At 39.4% G+C, this 15,157-nt stretch overlaps 1 protein-coding gene across 3 annotated transcripts in view; it reads left to right on the forward strand.

Moving 5' to 3' along the window:
* Positions 1-942: 942 nt before the first annotated feature.
* cabp1b (calcium binding protein 1b) overlaps positions 943-15,157 on the forward strand; it is a 28,124-nt gene continuing 13,909 nt past the window's right edge. The window contains exon 1 of one of the 3 annotated variants that reach the window (XM_088435252.1): positions 943-1,720. In XM_088435252.1, coding sequence (XP_088291378.1) covers positions 1,196-1,720 — 525 coding nt within the window. In that variant the 5' untranslated portion in view covers positions 943-1,195. Of the gene's footprint in view, positions 1,721-14,327; positions 14,445-14,567; positions 14,997-15,157 lie in introns of those variants that run through there. The other 2 variants (XM_088435254.1, XM_088435253.1) reach the window with 2 other exon arrangements.

A 15,157-nucleotide genomic window follows, 5' to 3' on the forward strand; every position in this document is an offset into this window, starting at 1 on the left:
TATATATATATATATATATATATATATACAGTTTCTTCCTCTCCATCAACTTCATAATATGCTCAGAATGTAAGTCTATTCATTTATTAATGGTTCATTATAACTGCCCTTATTGCTCTACTACTTGTTTTTGTTTCATTTTTGTTTTATTCTTTACTTTATCATTTGCTCAGTTGTGGAATGTAGTCTGCTCAGGGAAGTGAGCAGAATAAGGATTTTATTGTGTTGTAGTACGACTATGCATTTTGACAATAAAACTGAATCTTGAATCTTAGTGATGAAAGGTTTTGTTTTTTTTCTTTGTGGTTATGATTGTGGAATAATTTGTGTTTAGTGCATGGATTTCAAAATAAAAGAATAGTTAAAAGCCATCTAAATCTGTGTTTTATTTTTCAAACAATAATTCCATGGAGAAGAAACGTTTAAAAAAATTACACAATTTTTGGATTATTTTTTTGGTGATGATTGTCATTATAATAATCGTAATTTTATGTTATCCTTGTGATAAGATATTTTAATTCATGATTATTATAATCAGTTTTAGTTTTCGAGAAAAGCCTCTTTTAATTGACTGTATATGATAGTGCTTAGTAGATAATTATACTGTACTGAACACCTAGAGAGCCAATCAAGGATCAGCAGCCTGCGGGAATTGTGCCTCTAAATGTAGTGGTTTTATTAATTGGTAAAGTGACACAGGTTTTACTAATATTCCGACTGCAAAAAAAAAAAAAAAAGCCAAATGACCATAAACATGAAAAAACAGATTGTTTTGTGCAGTAAATTCTTTCTAATGTCGTTCGCTGTATCAAATTACACGAGTGGAAAGAATTGAAATCACGAACTCATTAAAAAAGAGCAGGATTAGAAAACTGATAGCGTCCTCCCACTGCAGGAAGAGCCGCAGTGGATTCTTCTGATTCTTGCGGCACATTACGCGCGTAATAATCCGCGGTGACGTGGGTCTCTTTGGTGAACTCGCAGCGTGGACACAGTGCTTGCGCGCTTCAAACTTGGAGCAAGCGTGGGGCGGGGGGACGATTCGCTCGCAAATGTCCCGGCAGGTGGCAGCTGCCGCCGATCTCCATCCAACCATCAGCACCACCCCCGTGGACGTGGACCCATCAGCCGGCTGATGTAGTACTCCACGCAGCTGCAGCTTCGTCCGCGAGAAGTGCATGGCAAGGGAGAGATCATGAGCTCCTCTTTGCCGAAAAGCGAATCCGCAACGTCCCTGCTGAAGTCCGCGGTGCTCCAGCGCAGATCCACGCAGTCCGACCACGGCCCGCACGGCGGCCGCGGCGGACCCCGGAACCAGCGCGGCCAGAAAGGAGCCGACGCCGGCCGGGTGGAGGAGGCGAGCGCCAGGAGACCCCTGTGCCGGCCCGGCCACGCAGAGAAAGGCGTGGACGACGCCAAACGCAAGACGCGCGCCAAATCCGGCAGGTCCAAGCAGTCCGCTACTCACGGGGGACGCGGACGGGACGCCAAAGGTTCCCCGGGGGCGTCCAAGGAGGAGCGGGACGACACCGACTTCTTCTTCGAGACCGGCAGGACGACGGTGAGCGGCTCAGCCTCCAGCCTGAGCTCGGACGCCGCCGCGGCCGGTAGCGCCCCGGCTCCGAGTCGGCCCGCTTCCGGCCGGAGGTCCAAGAGGCTCAGCACCGTTTCGGACTATGATGCGAGCTTGCACCCCATCGTCAAGTCCGTCTTTGGACAAGTAAGCTTGAATTCATGACAAACACGCAACAGCACATTTTCAAACACATTTTGCAGCTTCGAATCAATAAAAAGCAAAAAATACTTGGATTTTTTTTTTTTTTTTTTTTTTTACAGCCGTGTAGTATTTTTTAGGGGTGCTTGAGCACCACTAAAGAGAAGTAAAGCACCCTCAGAATTTTTAAATCATTATCATTTTTAACAATGTGTTTACTCTTTACCAAAATACGTTCACGTCTCCACAAAATCTATGGGGTTACCATATGATCATATTTCACTTATACAATCCTATTCTACTGTGCTGTGGCTCATCATTTAAACAAACAATAAGATATGATTTACTGGCAATCTTCATGTGCACATTTATTTATCGACTTATTTTATTAGTTTTTTTGCGTGATAAGTACACCTACACCTTACAACCAATTGCATAATGCCATGGACCCTCCAAATACTCAATCTTTATAGCACTCAAACACCTCTCAATAGCACCGCTGAAAGTTGGATCTTCAAACCACCCCACTTGGAGATGTGCAGCATGGTGAGGCAGTGGTTAGCACATCTGGTTTTGGGCACAATTCCGAATACTTCAGCTTTCTTTCACATTACAAATACAGAGAATACTGCTTAGGTTTGAATAGTTGTTTGTTTTGGGGGAAGCGGCAGCGTGCACTCGTGGTTGGTAATCTGCCTCATGTCTTAGACATCGGTTGGAATCTCAATTTTCCAGGCTCATTTAGCTGAACTAATTGATCGGGGCGGAGCTATGCGGTGGCCTTTGGTGGCCCAGGCTACACTTGTCATTTCATGGAAAACTTCAAAAGGATCTGAAACATTTGATTCTTGCAGGAATTAGAAACACACAAATCTTATTTTCACACTGTAGTAATCAAACAGCAAGGTTGAGGATTACACACATTCACATCACGAGCAGGAACAAACCGTTGTAAAGACAACATTTACAATTTTGAGGAATAAGATGGTTTTTACTATTGTGTATTTTAGATAAAATTAGAGCAAATGAATCATTGATTGCTGTATGCAAAGTGGCATTGGTTGTCATTGAGAATTGAACACTCTGGCCACCTCACTGAAAAAAATTTAACACCCCTAGTGGTTGACTTACGACCTACCAAATGAGAGATTCCTGTCTTGACATCATAGATATGGTGAAGGCCCACCATAACATGGCCGAACGTGACTAATGTGAACAATCACGAAAGAAAAATCACAGTTGGCAAAATGGCACTCATCAAGTGATTGTGTACCACAAATGTCTTTTAGCAGGAAATGTGAGACCCCAAATTGGCTTTTGAGGCTTGACATACATTTTAATAATATTGTATTACAATGAACCACAAAAACATAGTGTGGTGGTCAAAGAAGAAATCTATTGCCACAAAAGAGTGAGGATATTTTGGTTGTCTTATCCTCTCATTAACCAACTGCACCTGTGCACTTCAAAGACAGACACTTTCCATGCTTTGCTCTCCAACCAGCGTGTCAAACCGAATCCTTGAACCTCAAAAATCATTACTTTACCAGAGACCCCAAAAATAGCCTATTTGTTCAGCCATTCACATTGCATCATCAAAAAGTGCTAGATGCTTTCAACACTTCAAATTGGTCCAATAGTATAGATTTTTTGGGGAAAAAAAAAGAACCAGGGCATCATTACTGAGATTTACGATAATGCCAGCAATATTGAATTTTGTAAAACTTTAAGCACTTTTGATGACTTTTCCAATCCAAGTCTATTCGAATTCAAAACAATTCGTCAAATCCCGCACACCAGATGACAGTTTTGCGTTGGTCAGATTGTGACAGGTCATTGCACCAAACTGTAGACATTCATGGCACCCATGGACTGCACATCCATTTAACGTTGACGTCCATGCATTATTCCCACCAGAGAAGGAGAGAAACTGTTCTTCATTCAGATTTACTCTGCGTTAAAACTGAATGGTTTTGGCCCAGGCTACATCCTGATAAAAAGTTTTTCAGGCTGTCCCAGTTGATGTACTGTAGTTCCATTTGCAGTGATAAAATCAGATAGAATCAGCTCCATCTTGAGGACAAGCATTAAGGAAAATAGATGGATTGGTTTTCTGTTAGATATTCTGGTAAAAATGTAAACGTTTCAGTAATCCATTAGAAGCGGAAAAAGAAAAGGAGCTGCTCTGCTGCTTGTCATCCTGTGTAGCCAATTTGAAGTCCTCCAAATGGTCAGCGACAGCCAGATTGGAGAATAATAAAAGGAGGAGGTGGACAAAAACAGTCCAATTGTGCATTGGGAAAAGTGAGGAAATTAGCAAGGGAGCAACATTTAAAGGGACATCTGCCAAAACAGCTGGAGCTGGGGGGGAACTCAGCTGCACTATTAGATGAAAGTTTTCATACACAGAATTCTGGCATAAGCCATTTGCAAGTTATAAACTAAGTTATGGCATACTTTTCTGACAGCGCTGTTATATCATCATTATCATTAAGGCCGACTGTATATTAGGACCAATTTATCCTCTCTGACCCTCAAACACATCCTTCAAATGAAGACCTCCTTCCCACCAACACCCTTGCTCTCTGATTGCTCTCCAAAATCTACCCATTTTCTTCCAATCTATCACCCTCCTCATGGATAAAAAAAAAAAAAAAATAAGCTGGAGAGGAGACAATTACCTCCGTGCACACTAATGTGTTCCAGAAATAACTCCTCTCTCACTCCTAATCCAGGCCAGAGCTTCAATCAGTCTCAGAGGTTAGTGCAGAAATGTTCTTGTCACACTCTCCGCTGGAAATATCACATTATGTCTTTCAATCCACTCCCAAATGAAAAAGATCTCAGTGATAAAGACGCAAGGCTGCGCACACTCACTAGGCAGTTAATTAGGTAGACCTGACCCATTAATATTTGTCATTGAGGAAGATAACCCAATTTTGGTTCATTCCAACCCAATTATTGGGGCAAAATGGGACCATCAAAAACTTGATTTAATTTATTGTTAACTCAATAAACCAGGAATTGAGATTACATATTAGCTAGGGATGTACCAAATATCCAGCCATTGAAATTTTGGGGCAAAAATGGCAAAAAAAAAAAAAGTATCTTCGATTTTTGACAATCAAACCAGAATTATACTTCCAAAAAAGGAATTTGTGATGATGCAAAAGCCATTGACTGCAAGCATGTATATTTCAGAGGAGGAGTGGCTCCTCACTTTTAAAATCATTTCGGCGGGTTGAGAAAAGAAAGCACTGCCGAGCTTCTGCTTCTTTCCTAGAACTAAGGGCGAGCCAAAAAAAGACTTACCAAGGAAGACGAATGTCACAGCCGAACATGGTGGGTGTAGACCCAGAAGCAGGGAGGAAGACAGAGCGGTGTGCTCGAAAACACATTCAATATCAAGATGATAAAACATAAAGGAGGTCGAAGACTGCAAAAAAGTAGCAACAAATCTAGAAATAAACTTTGTACAAAAAACTATAAACTCCAGAAAACATGGGAGGCACTCACAAGGACGATGAGGAACTAATAGCAACATAGACCACGACAACTTAACAGCAATGACCAGACAGGAACCAAAAGGAAACAGGAAACTAAATACACTCAAAGCTAACGAGACAACAAGGAGCACCTGGACAAGAAACAATTGGAACAGAGAGCTGGCTGGCCAACACAAGGGATGCAGGTTAACACAGACAAGTGGACACAATCATAATCACACTGAGACGAGGGAAACAAACATGAACTCGAAAATACAATTAAAAAAAAAACACATACACAACAGCCAACAACTCACAGAACCAAAATACCAACTGAACATAATAACAAACAACATCATGTCATACACAAACAGCATGTTGCCAAAGCCAACTTCAGAATAAACACACCAAATAAACAACTACAATAACACATGGTGCGTTCAATGCCGTCAGACATTACAGAGTCTGACAGAGAAATATGTCAATGCATTCAACGTCAATAACTAAAAATGTTAAAATAATGTGGGCTACTTATCAATCTTTGAAATGATGGAGGTAAAATTACTTGGCTATTTGAATAAATTGCAATGTAAATAATAATCCATATATCTGTTTATGTCTACTATACCATTCCATTCATGTCATTGGTATGTCAATGAACAAAAAATAAACACTAAATCCACTTTGGTTATGTATAAATATTTTGAACACTGAACAAGAATAATATTATATATGATATATGATACATCATATAATATTACAGGGTTTCAATTTTTGTTTTTGACCCAGCATTTCTCATTTTTGTTTTTTGGTTTCAGCCAAACTGTTTTACTTAGGTACATCTCTTCAAATAGTTATTGAGGATTCAATATTTTGGGCATTCACAGTAAAGGATATTCTTATTAACAAGGCAAATGGTTGTGACCCAATGAGATACTCTTCTTTTACAGTGGTCTTGTACAATGTTAAAAAAATGCAATATTTCCAATACCTTCACTTTTTTTTCCCCCCATATCTCAGAAATAACACTATTGATTTTGCTGTCTGCTATTGTGTTAAAAACAAAATGGCTAACCTCATCCTGACACTTCAGCGCGCAGATCCATCTAGTGTGTTGTAATAACTCAATGAGGTTTTCTACAGCAGCATTAATGGTAAAGACCGCTTGGAACTGATCATTTGTGGAAAAAAAAAAAAAAACTTAAAAAGAAACACCATGATTCATGTGATTTGCTTTCCCAGATAAGGCCCAAAATAAATCAAATATAAACAACATTTTACAGTATATATATATATATATATATATATATATATATATATATATATATATATATATATATATATATATATATATATATATATATATATATATATATATATATAATGTATTTATTTTATTTTATTTTTAATGGAATTTGCATCTTCATGGTGCAAATTTTGGGATAGAAAATGACCAAGATATTCTGAAATTAAAAGTCTGAAAAATGTTTTAGTATTTTTTTTTCTTCAAAATAAATATGAGTGATAACATCAACTAGTAATTCAAAGATGCATTCAAGTCAAAATACTTTTTCACAAGGTAATTTAGTGTCATATGTCTTTCCTATTACTGTTTTATGTGTGTAAAAATATGACATAGAATCTACACATGCATAAAAACACTGCAAACTTTTAAAGCATTTTTTAAAATATAAATCTATGTTCTGTATATAGTAAAATTGTTTGTACCTAATATTGTGACAAGAGAATCTAAAAACATGATTAGGCCTAGCTTCCACATTTGCAATAACTTACATCATCATGACCATCTCATTGACATTTATATATTGTACTGTATATGGATTGACCTTAATTCTTAATTGCCAAGCAACAAGAGTGAAAAGAAGAAGTTACACACACGCACGCGCGTGCACACAGCCGTCCAGAGCTTAGAGTGGACATGACAGGGCGATTCAGCACAACAAAGTTTCTTTCCATAAAATAATTTCTTACGTAACCGGAAGATCTGCATACATACGAGGCCAACAGAGCAGCCAGTGGAGGAGGCTAAAAATAGAGCATCAAGACCTGAATTTGAAAGACTGGAGGCGGCGCACAGTTTTTTGTTTGTGTTCTCTGAACTGAAATGGAAAAAAGGAACCTTTCATGAGGCTCTCATTCAAACGCTAGCAAAAGCGCTGGAGACATGAATGCATTTCACCACCATTTCATCATCATACATCATTATAACAATACATCAAGAATACATTTTTTTTCCCCAGTATCTTGACTGAAAGAAATAAGATTGCGATCAGGCGCTTAAATGCGGCTCCCCCTAATTTTGATGGCAAGGTCAGGATGAAGCCACTCCATCTATGATGCGGCAAAATACACACAACTGTATCATCTTCATCCACTACAGAAATTCTTAGTATTTTAACGAAAGTTATTTACTGCCCGGTGCCCTCACCACAAATTTTGCCATTCTTAAATAACATTGTAGGCTATGTCAAATGTTAGTTTCAGTGTATGCTGTAGATGCACCAATAAATGGTGGGCAAATGGCCCACTTGCCATAGTTTGAATGTCAAAGTAGGAGAACAATTTACAGAGAGCAAGAAAAAAAACGACACTGCAACTATCAGTATGTACGACTTTGTATCTCAAAGATGGAATAAACACAATAAATTAAATTAAATCTATATATTGGCAAAAAAAACAAAATATAAACATATAGTGCAGTATAGAATTTAAAATAAAACACACATTTTGAAGGAACCACAACACAAAATCAATATATGCTGGGAAAAAAATATATATAAATAACATCAAATGGTATACAATAAAATAAAAGGAAGAATAAGAAAAAAGTATAAATTAATTCAAAATACAATTAATAAAATCAGTTTGCTAATAATCTATTTTGTGAAAAATGGCAGTAAATCTGTACAGACATACAAGATAAACAACTGTTCATATAACGTTACTGTAAATGATGTTAAATATATAAAACAAAACTCAATTATAAAGACGCAAAAAAATACGTTCAATAATGATAATATCAAACTTTAACAAAGTCTGGCATGATTATTCCTAAATGCAGTGAAAATAGTGTTTGTTTACATGGTTAAATAGTGAACGTGAGAAATTAGAGGTGACTAAACGCAGTTTTTAGTGTTGACCAGCAGAGAGCGCAAGATCCATTTGGGCTCATGCATTTGGCCGCGTCACCTCCAGACATGAATCTACTCCGCGTGAGAGGACACATGATGCAGGAAAAAAAAAAAAAAAAAAAAAAAACTGACAAAGACAGTCAGAAATTGTTGACTTTGTGTAGTTCGGATGATCCTTGTGAACAACATCAACACTCATTCACTTGCTCCGTCGTGACATCGCTGACCGAGATGGTAGAAAAAAAAATAGCTCCTCACTTGCTTGCAGGGTTGCTGTCACTCATACTGATTCACACAGTCACCTGTTGCCTTTTTTTTTTCGGGTACAAATTTGTTGCCACGCTCCATATTTGCTCTAGCTCTGTCGTTCTGACCTTGACAACTCAAGGCTGAACAGACTTGATTGTAAAGCATGTGAGGTATGTGGGCTCCCTCTAGCGGTATACATGAAAGAATCACAAAATCCTACCGTGACTGAAGTGCAAATCACAAAAACAAACCAAATAACTAAACAAACGAAAGTAGTAAATCGGGGAAAAAAAATGAAACATCAATGCAAACAAGGAATGGCTAAAAATAAAGGCTGCATCCAAAAAATATTGGCAAAGAAAAAACAAAAACTCATTAAAAAAGATGAATTTCACACAAGACGAATTGACAACTTAAACTAACGTTCACAGCGATGCGATGGTGTGCATGTTTTTCATTTTGTTTCAAATGTGGCCATTGTATCATGTATTGCTACTACTGTAGAAAAGACCTGGTGATGATTTCACCAAACGTTTGCTGTGGCTGTGGAAAGGGGATTTAAGGATTGCACGTTAAAATACTGTGCACTATTTCGTCCACCGCACACAGACAGACCACGCACCTTTCTCTTCTGAAGAACGGCCACCATGATTTGATGCACATATTTCCGGTATATGAACCTTAACTGTGACGGTTTAAACTGGCATAATAGCGTCCTCTCTTGTCCAATCTACTGCGATTTGATTGTGCTTCTTATTTGTAATGTATGTTTATTTTTGGTTGCGATCCCTGATTTGCAATTATTTCTATTATTTTTTTTAATGCGGTTTTCTTTTGGTTTTTGGCTTCGGCTAATTTTCTCGTGTCGTTTTTTTTTTGGGGGGGGGGGCGATTCGTTATTAACTTATATTTCAACGTGAATCTTCGCACACACACATGTATACATACATACATACATACATACATACATACATACATACATACATACATCTTATGAAATATGTTTGTGGCTATACTTCTAACCTAGAAGTAAGACATCTAAGTCTCTTCAACCATTTAATGATGCCGGACACTGCTGACTGCAAGGAGAATGCAAGCATGTGCTTAGTCTTCATGGCTAATCATGGCTAATATGGAGCGGGTAACAAAGTCATGTAACAAAGTGAGCACCCTGTACTTTTCCCTGATATGGTGGGGCTGGTACTCAGAGCACAGCAATGAGCAGGAATGCTCAGGAGAAAAAACACTTTGGAACAGAATTTGAATTTTAGCTGGGTTAAAAGCCCCCTAAATTTGAGTGTACATGATATAGGGCCCTTAACAAGGCATATGTTCCAAAACTCACCACAAAGGGTCACTCTCATAACCAGGGGCGCACATAATTGTGTTTGTGGGTTACTCACCTGTGTACTAGGACGTAGTGTTTGGAACCCACCCTTTCTTTCATTAAACAGTCTTCCTCAATATCATTCTCAGTGTCGATCCCTAAGAGTGCACTCAGCGATGTCAGGTTTCTCAAGCCTGCGTCCTCGGCCAGTTTGTTTGGAACCCAATTTAATTAGTTCAAGGAAGTCAGAGTTAAATTCTCTGTCACTTGAGAGTGACAACGTAAACCAGGCATCTCCAAACCCGGTCCTGGAGGGCCACCTATTTTTGATGTTTCAGTCATCCAATGCAGTTGATTCAAATGATCAGGTTTGTTGTCAGGCTTCCGCTGAGCTTGCTGATGAGCTGATCATTTGAATCAGGTGTGGTAGATAGAAGGACAAAAACCTCCAAAACATGCCGGATAGGCGGCCCTCAAGGACTGGGTTTGGACATGCCTGACGTAAACGATCTCATTCACACCCTCATGAGAAACAAATCTCTCGAATCGGAAGACACAGGATGCGCATGCTTATCTTTATGAAGGATGAAGAGAGCGATAACTTTGTTTGTTAGCCATGAGTTGCTCTACATTCACATGCTCCTTTCATACTTGTCAAATAAACGATGCATGAAGATTTTCAACCCTGTATCAAATGATCCAGTTTTGTCTGGTAGCTGAGGACATGAGCAGTAAATTTTGCATCACATTTAAGTTTGCTTCAAGCCACGGTACATCTTGGAGCCACTTTTCAGGGAAAAAAAATGTTCAGCCCCTGCTCAGTTGTCATGAGTGAATCTAAGCATGCGACGTTACGCAGCAGTCATTTCTGTTGTGCATGCGTACCTGCGCACCAGTTATGTGCATACCTGCCCATGACCCATTCCTTTTGATCCGCAAGAACCACTTGCTGGGTTGGTGGGCTCCATTTTGATTTTTGACGCAGCAATTTTAAGGGTACACAGGCTTCCCTTTTCTGAATAATATGTATGTTTTAGAACACTTGGGTCTGCTATTTTCCTTTATTGTAACATTGTTCTCATGGGGATATTTGGAGAATATTTTTTGGAGTCAGTACTACTAGAGGATGCGTTGAATGGTGAAAGGTTTTTTTTTAAGTGTGTGAAGATGATGCAGGGAAGCATCAGCACAGCAAGCGCAGCATATGCCTCCAGTATGTCTCGAGTGTGAGGTTCTATTTTTAGAGCCTCATGGATATTTTTGTATCCACGCTGGGCACAAAAAAAAAACCTTGCACTTGGCGTAAATCCTCCCTTTTTTCGCACATGAGGATTAAGCTGTGAAGCGGATGTGCCCAAGTGCACATGATGATTGCAAATATTGCTAAATATTTATGCAGTGTAGAAGGCAGAGACACAATGAGACACATGAGGACAATCAGGCGGGATTTTCTACTCTACATGTCATGTGAATCACAGCAAAGGGACTTTTTTTTCTTATGTTGTTTTGTGGGTTATTCATGTGATCCAACCTTTTGGGTTTGTTTGTTTTTAGAAGAGCATAAACTATTATTGCAAGTGATATTTTTTTATTACAATTATTAGGAAAACATATAGTAATAAAATATGTCCTAATAACATTTAAATACATTTGAAGCCTATGTTTCTTTACTTTTAATGTTAATTACTATTATTGAGTTTGTTTATAAAATAAATTGTATTAATTACATATCTATGAAACCACATAACTATTTTAATTGCATTTTTTTTTTGGCGTTTTTATCTAACTTTTAATTAAACTAGAATTCCACCTCATTATTCAGAGGATGTATCTCTATTAAACTCGATAATGTATTGTGGATATGTAAAAAGAAAACCTTATGAAAGCATAAATACAAAGTTATGTAAATGAGAGTGCAACAAGGACGTGAAAGGAGGGGGAAAAAGTCATGGAATTGGAGACGCGCACGCACGCACACACACACACACACACACACACACACACACACACACACATATATATATATATATATACACATATATATATATATATATATATATATATATATATATATATATATATATATATATATATATAAAAGACACACACACACACACACACACACACTCCAGCATGACTTGATGGGAGCTGACAGCTCGTGTGTGTGACGTCCAATGAGTTCTGAAGTTCACAATGAGCCTGCGGTGCGAGGCTGCGTGAATCATCCAGTGAGCAACACACACATGCACACACACAAAACCAAACACACACACTTACACCCTCACAAAACTTCATCCACGCACACACACACTCACTCACAAACACACAAGCACACACACACACACACACACACACACACACACACACACGAGTCTAATAAAGAGCTGTTGTATGGAATGGCAGAGACACTCTAATTGATTTGAGTGTTAAAATGTTTGTGGCGGAATGATAGCAGAATAAATAGAGTGCTCCTGAAAGATATCAGCATAAATACAATGCATTTGGAAAGTATTCATAGCGCCTCACTCTTCCACCTTTGTCATCAAAATTGTGCTCAGGTGCATCCTTTTGATCATCCTTGAGATGTTTCTATTGCTTAATTAGAGTCCAGCTGCGGTAAATTCAGTTGATTGGATATGATTTGGAAAGGCACACATCTATCTATATAAGGTTCTGCAATTGACAGTGCATGTCAGAACGCAAATAGCAAGCATGATTTGTCTGTAGACCTGCATGACAGGATTGTCTTCAGGCCCAATTCTGACGAAGAGAAATTTCTGCTGCTTTGAAGGTCCCAATGCGCACAGTGGGATACGATGGGATAGATTGATGGATATATTGATAATGTGTCTCAATTTTTGTGCAATTTCTTAATACATTTTCTTGCTACAATATCCAACATGGAGAGTTGTCAAGCTCTGAGGCCTTGTTTATTTTTAATGCTGCAATCTGTGGCTGTATTTGAGATGTCCATGCATTGTTTTATAGTGCTGGTGCTTCTCTCTGCTGTCACACTAATCAATCCCAACAACTATTTACACCTTTGTTTGGGCATGTTAAGCTTTTCAGTGACCTTAACTATCTTGCTTTGGGAATGCAAAAGAAACCTCAAGTACCCAGAGAAAACAGTCCTAACAATGGGGAAGACATGTAAACTACACCAAGTAAGACTTGAGCTGAGATATGAACACACAGCCTCTTGAGCGTTAGGCGAGCTAACTGCTACCCCCCACCATGCTATAATGATGAATATGGTTATTGAAGCGGAATGATGGCAAACGGCATGACGGGCCCTTTTGAAGCTTGCTTTTTGCTGAGCCTGCAATTTTACTTAACCAGCAGGGTGGATGCATGACGAAATACCTTTACGGCTAAGATACTTTTGATTGCAAATCCTGAATCCAGACTGCTGCTGCGGAGACTTCAATCCAAAGTCAACGTCTTTTCACTATATGAGTACAGTGGAAGTATAATGTGAAACGAAACATAAAGAGAATGAACCAAACCAAAGATTTCATGAGTCTGCTAGTTTAAGGCTAACTCAAAATGTAAAACACCATTGAAAGTAGACTGCATTACACTATAGCAATTACCATTTGAACACTATCGGTGCAACAACAGATGTAGACATATAATGCATGAAAAATTACCATATTACTGCAGTTATTACTGAATTAAAAAAAATGGACCTTCGTTCCAGTCCATCTATCCGTCATACACATTACTGATTTGAGCTCTACTCTGATAAATCATATTTAGTTTATCTTTGACAAGTCCTCTCTGCAGCATTAGCTTGTTGATTGCCGAGTCCTCTCTTTTATGCCAATCTCTCATCTGTCCGTCCATTCACCATCTGTCTCGCCATATATTGTTTGTCTGTCTGTCTGTGATGCTTGTCCATCCATGTCTGTCAATTCATCTAGCAATCAATCCATCCATTTATCATCCATGCATCCATCCATACATGCTTTGATCCACACCCCGGAGCCGCTTTAGAAGCTGTACAAAACTTTAGCTTCTCATTTTGCCTTAAAGAAAAAAAGACCAACAAATACTGTATGTGCATGTGCAAGTGAACAAAGATTCATGCCAATTTATGCTGCTTGAAAAAGAATGGCAAATAAATCCACACAAAGAGTTGCATATTTGTGTGTGTTTGGTTTTGTTTGGCGCAGTGGTGTCTCCCTTGTGCACATGTTTTGGTCTACATCCAAGGCCTTCAAGCTTGAAATGACTCTGTGATGTGTATGTGTGTGTGTGTGTGTGTGTGTGTGTGTGCGCCTGCAGATGGATGGATGGATGATGGATGGATGATAGATGATGGATGGATGGATGCCGGGGCTATAAAATGGGGAGAAGGAGCTGGAAAGTGGTTTATTTTTAGATCTCGAGCCTCACATGAATGTGTATGTCTAACCGCGCGAGCACGTGTGAGTGAGAGTGTGTGTGTGTGTGTATGCGCTTGTAGATATCTGTGCATTTTGGATTAGCCCCTGCGGCATCTTGCTCCAGGGAAGGTAATATGCTTGTCCGAAAGAACCTTGTGAGGAATTTGCATAGATTTGGGAAAGCGTGGAAATAGGAAGAGAGAAGAGGTTGAGAGTGAGGAGGGTAGAGAGAAAGTGAGTGTGCGAGGGTGAGGGAAGGAGACAGAGGGGAGGGGATGCAACGACCGACGGAGAGAGGATGGAATGATTAAGCCATCTTTTCCACTCCCGCTGCTCGTACCTCCTCGCTCGTCCCCGTGGTCTTCCTATCCGTTGTTTGTTCTCTTTCGCCTCAGTTACAGGACCCCCCCCCCCCCCCCCCCATCTCTTTCTTGCTTTTCTCCTCTATCCCTCTCCGCCTCTCCCCAAATGTCCTCTCCTGTCAGTCAATGAGCCGGTGAAACCTTCTTCCCCTTTTCCAATCACTCCCCATTCCCATGCATGCCAGGAGAAGCACACGGACACCCATGCACATGCCGCCGTCACATACACTTAGGGGGGAAACATAAGGCAAGACCGCCGCGTTTGGGGCTTTTTGCAATGGGCAACTCAGTAAAGTCCCTCAAAATTTTCACCAAGAAGGTAAGCTTTGCTCTCTTGGCTGTGCTCCCTGCATGCTTGCTCCCCCTCCAAACTACCCTCCATCTGCCCCTAAAGCAACCTGACTGGATCTCAAGTGACTGGAGTTTGTCGTGCTTTGACTGACCATTCATATAGTTTTTGCGTTTGCTTGGAAGGAAAAT

Source organism: Hippichthys cyanospilos, chromosome 15 (assembly GCF_059441005.1).
Source record: "Hippichthys cyanospilos isolate Australia breed blue-spotted pipefish chromosome 15, RoL_Hcya_1.0, whole genome shotgun sequence".
NCBI lineage: Eukaryota > Metazoa > Chordata > Actinopteri > Syngnathiformes > Syngnathidae > Hippichthys > Hippichthys cyanospilos.